The sequence below is a fragment of the Girardinichthys multiradiatus genome, chromosome 8 (genome assembly GCF_021462225.1).
Source record: "Girardinichthys multiradiatus isolate DD_20200921_A chromosome 8, DD_fGirMul_XY1, whole genome shotgun sequence".
NCBI classification, from domain to species: Eukaryota; Metazoa; Chordata; class Actinopteri; order Cyprinodontiformes; family Goodeidae; genus Girardinichthys; species Girardinichthys multiradiatus.
In genome coordinates this window covers 41,642,416-41,647,415 of record NC_061801.1, presented here as the reverse complement: position 1 = coordinate 41,647,415, position 5,000 = coordinate 41,642,416, and the positions used below count along the sequence as shown (strand labels likewise).

General features: G+C 44.7%; 1 protein-coding gene across 1 annotated transcript in view; it reads right to left on the bottom strand.

Annotated features, from left to right (window-relative positions):
• LOC124872131 (stromelysin-3-like) overlaps window positions 1–1,577 on the bottom strand; it is a 28,685-nt gene extending 27,108 nt beyond the window's left edge. Inside the window, exon 1 of the mRNA XM_047371847.1 lies at window positions 1,469–1,577. Within this exon, the coding sequence (XP_047227803.1) occupies window positions 1,469–1,573 (105 nt within the window). The 5' untranslated portion in view covers window positions 1,574–1,577. The remainder of the gene's footprint in view (window positions 1–1,468) is intronic.
• Between the last annotated feature and the right edge of the window lie 3,423 nt (window positions 1,578–5,000).

The following is a 5,000-nucleotide window of genomic DNA, read 5'->3' as shown; positions in this document are numbered from 1 at the left end:
TTCTAGATGTGCCAGCTCCATGTAAATCAGATCCTTTCCATCCCTATTACTAGTCTCCACTTAAACCATTTCTTCTTAACAATTTTTAGCCAATAAATGTAGGGAGGGAAATCGTGTATAATCACCAAGTCCTGAATTTATCAAGTAAGGTTTTCAGTGCCAACACCTGCTAATATTTATCAGCAGCCTCATTCTATAAAATCAATGAAGAAACACTTAATCACATCATTTTTAAAGTTAAAAGATTCCAGATGAAATGAATAATATAAAACATATGAATAAACATAAATACTGGGCAATATGGGAAAGACAGATTAGATTAGCTAACAGCCACTAGTTTACAGATTTAGGGCAAATTAATTTAATGTTTCTCAGTTCTGTGAGTATAATGTATCAGTTGTGAACTGAAATATTATAGTTTTATTTTTTAAACATCCACCCATCTGTTTTCTATACCTCCTTCTTTCGTACAGGGTCGTGGGGGAACTGGTGCCTATCTCCAGAGGTCTACAAGCGAGAGGCAGGATACAACCTGAACAGGTCGCCAGTACCTGGAGAGAACCCAGAGGCGCACGGGGAGAACATGCAAACTCCCCCAGCCAGAGTCGAACCCAGGACTTTATTGCTCTAAGGCAACGGAGCTAACCACTGTTCCACTGTGGAGCCCCACACTGGGTCCAGGCTGTGGGTAAGCGGGCTCCTCGGCAGGGCACTAGGCATTTTTCAACAATATTGTTCAAACAAAATCAAAGATCCTGCAGTTTAGCCTTTCCAATGTAATGCAAGATGTCATCTCTCCTATCCATGCATTAGCTCCCCTATAAAACCTTAACCATGCAGGTTTGATCAGGACAGAACAGGCAAACAATCTTACATGTTAAAACCAAGTAGCTGTAAAAGTCTCATCTGCGGTCCAAGTTCCTGGTTTAAAAGTCAAACCTTTAAAACTACCAACACAAAGATTGTAAGTAACAACAAACCCTTCAAGTCCCGCAGCAGTTGCCCTGTAAGTACACCTGTAGGTACCCTGTTAGTCCTGGAGGTACCCTGTAAGACACCATAGGTACCCTGTAGGTATCTTCATAGGTACCCAGTAAGTACCCCAGTAGATGCTCTCTAAATACCCCTGTAGGTATCCTGTAAGTACACAGAAGGTACCCTGTACAAAACCCATAGGTACCCTGTATGTACCTAATTTTTGATCTTCTGTCTTTGGGTTCTGTCCCAAAAACTTTGTTCTTTGCCTGATTTATCATCCATTGGTTCTGTTGGAATGTTCCACAAATTCATCATGTTGGATCTGCTCTGAGTTTTCTTCCTCAGACTGAAATGGTTTTATTTAGCTGCAGTATTTGCTCTTCAATGCACATCAGAAACAACAAACTCTCCTGTCAGTCTGTCTCTGAGCTCAGCACCATCCAGAACCCTGTGTCCACCTCTGCTCCTTTTGAGCATTTATTGGACTCACCTGCAGCTGCTTGACGGTTCGGCCCTCAAACACCGGCACACAGTAAGTGCATAGGAAAAGGTGCACGGATAAAATGCTACAGCAGAACACGATGACCTGCATCATGTTGTTCCTCTGGGAGCTGAAAGAGAGACTGGAGCAACAGGAGCCACAGAGAGGGAGTGGATGCTGACAGGAGGAGGTCCTTCAGCACACCCAGAGCTTCTTTGTCCTCAGACCTGCACAGAATTTAACCCCTTTACTCCCAACATGCAGCAAAGCGGAAAACATACATTGGTTCTGCTTTCCCTTGGTCATTTAAGCCTCATCAGATCTACACCATGTTCATAAGGAGTTAAATCCAACTTCTGGAAAACTGAAGTGTTCAAGAAGCTGTGAGTTAAAAACTAAGTGGACCTCTGATGTTTCCACAGGGAAGGTATCAGCCATGTGCTGCTGATCAGATGCATTAATAACTCATCAGTGGAAGCACTTTTATAAGAAACAGATGTGTTTACACAATGCAAAGATGGAAAGAGACCTTATCCTTGTTTATCCCAGATTTTATCCTGAATTTTTACTGCATTATTCTGGTTTTTAATCATAGGTTTACTTTTAAATTGTACTGGATTAATTCTGGTTCCATCATGGTTTCAGCTTGATTTTATGTTGATATTCTCTTGGAGTAGTTCTAAATTTATTTTGAATTTATCCTGATGTTATCCTGCTGTGTAATGATTTAGCCCGGTTTTGTTCTGGCATTAAAGCAATGCCAATCTTTCCAGGAGTGGATGTCTCAGCAGTTTCAGACCAAGGTCAGAGCGTGAAGCTTAGAGAATTGACCAAAAACCCTGGAGCTCCAGCACGTTCTGTGCGAGCGCTGTTAGCAGCACAGACTTCGCGTGCGCTGTCTGCAGACATTTGAGATTTTATAGTGTACCTTTTTCCTAACTTTTTTTCATGAGAAATTTCTATATTTCCCACACTGTCATGACCTCATCGTAAAGAGCTAATTGGCGTTGTAGCTTTGGAAAAACAAAAGATAAGATATTATTTAAGGCCAGTTATCCAGACTGCAGATGATGAAGGCTGGTGAATATGCTGGTGAAGGACATGAAGATGATTGTCAGGGAAATGCACTGTCATATTGGTTTTTAACAGATCTGACCCACATGCAGAAAGCAATTCAGGAGACAAAGTTTTACGGTAAAGTGTTTATTTACAGTGCAGTGACGTGGGCAGGGAAACTGGAACCGGGAAACCACCTGTAAAATAAATAGGATGGTAAGCAGGGAATACTCAGGGTCAAAAACTAAAGAATAATTATTTATCCTTACTGGGTTGATGGAAAGATCCGTCAGAGAGTGAGAAGCAGAGAGACCAAATAGTTGTTTACCCGTGAGACAGATGATGGTGGAATAATAGTGTGCCAGAATGATAAGCAGGTCCAGGGTCTTCAGAAGTAGGCACGGTGGAAGGAGGAGGGTGGACAGGGTTCTTGAATGGTATACAAGGAGCGAAGAATACAGGAAGCTGCCAAGAGGTTTGAGTCTTTGTTCATGGAGCTGGATAGCTTCTTTCCAGAAGTGGTAAATCCAGGCAGAGTTCCACACGAAAAGACAAGGTCAGGTTCTGGTAATCCTGCAAGGTAACAAATACAAATGACTAAGAATCAAGGCAAGGAACAAGACGAGGTAATGTGGCTTGAGCTGTACCACTAAAGGACAACACTCTGGCAGTGAGTTGCTGGCAGCCTCCACCTAATATACTCCTCAGCAGGTAATCAAGGGAATGATGAACACCTGTCACCTCTTCTCCAGGTTCCACACCATCTAGGGGCTAAGCACAGTAACAGCACCAAACAAACAGACAAAGCACAGATCCTGACACTTTGAATACTTCCAAATGGATAGCAGCAAGTTTGATGAAGTGGTTGGGCGCCTAGCCACGTTTCTTCTCCACCGGGGCAACCACTGCACACCTTTCAGCGTGGGGCACAGAGAGGCAGTGAGACTGAGACACTCTCAGTCCTTATCAGCGCGGTGTCACAAACAAAATTGTGCGATGTGAAGAAGCAGTATTTTCCCACCAAGCGTCAGCGGTTGTAAGAATGGAGCTTTACGCGGTCGTGTCCGGCGGACGTCCGCTTTGAGTCCACATGGATTCCGCCTCGACTACATGCAGATGTCCACAGAGTCAAATACAACAGACTCTACAGGCCTCAGTAAGCAGGTTAAAGGTTAAAGGTCATGACAGGACAATTAGAAAAATACGGTTGGTGAAATGGGCTGTTTTGCAGCCAGAGGACCTGAACATCCTGCAGTGATTGAGCTCAAAATGAACTATCACGTATAAAAAGTGTTCTTGGTTGGGTCATCAAGTTTTCATTTCTCCTTAATGTTCTCAGTTTTTGTCTGGTATCACGGATGGAAATTAGCCTAATGGCTACATTTTACAGGTTATAACCAGGTTCATTAATGCTGCATGGCGCCATTTTAAATAAATTAATTAACTCAACAGGGCAATGACCACAGCAGCAGATCTACAACAAAATGGCTGAAAAGAAAAGAATCAATGTGCTGCAATGGCCTAGTCAAAGTGCAGCCCTTAATTCTGATTGAAATGCTGTGGTGTGATCTTCACAAAGTTGTACAGAAACCTGTATGAACTGAAACATAGACCTGAAACATGGACCTGGAACATGGACCTAGAACATGGACCTGAAACATAGACCAGAAACATAGACCTGAAACATAGACCTGAAACATAGACCTGAAACATAGACCTGAAACATAGACCTGAAACATAGACCTGAAACATAGACCTGAAACATAGACCTGAAACATAGACCTGTTTTGTTGTAGCTTTAAAGTGATGGTCTCATAAAAGCGCTGTGGCGGTTTGCAGCCGAGTGTGAAGCAGCTGGGATGAAGATCAACTCCTCCAAGTCAGAGGCTATGGTACTCGACTGGAAATGGTGGATGTCCTCTTCAGGTTGGAGGGAAGTTCCTGCCTCAAGTGGAGGAGTTTAAGTATCTCGGGGTCTTGTTCACCAGTGAGGGAAGAATGGAGCGGGAGATCGACAGACGGATCGGTGCGGCTGCCACAGTAATGGGGGCGCTGTGCCGGTCCGTTGTGGTGAAGAGAGAGCTGAGCCAAAAAGCAAAGCTCTCAATTTACTGGTCGGTCTACGTTCCTACCCTCACCTATGGCCATGAACTTTGGGTCATGACCGAAAGAACGAGATCACGGATATAAGCGGCTGAAATGAGCTTCATCCGTAGGGTGGCCGGGCACTCCCTTAGAGATAGGGTGAGGAGCTCGGCCATCCGGGAGGAGCTCGGAGTAGAGCTGCTGCTTCTCCAGATGGAGAGGAGCCAGTTGAGGTGGCTCGGGCATCTATACCGGATGCCTCCTGGACGCCTTCCTCGGGAGGCGTTCCAGGCACGTCCCACTGGGAGGAGGCCCAGGGGACGGCCCAGGACACGCTGGAGGGACTATGTCTCTCGGCTGGCCTGGGAACGCCTTGGGCTCCACCCAGAGGAACTGGAGG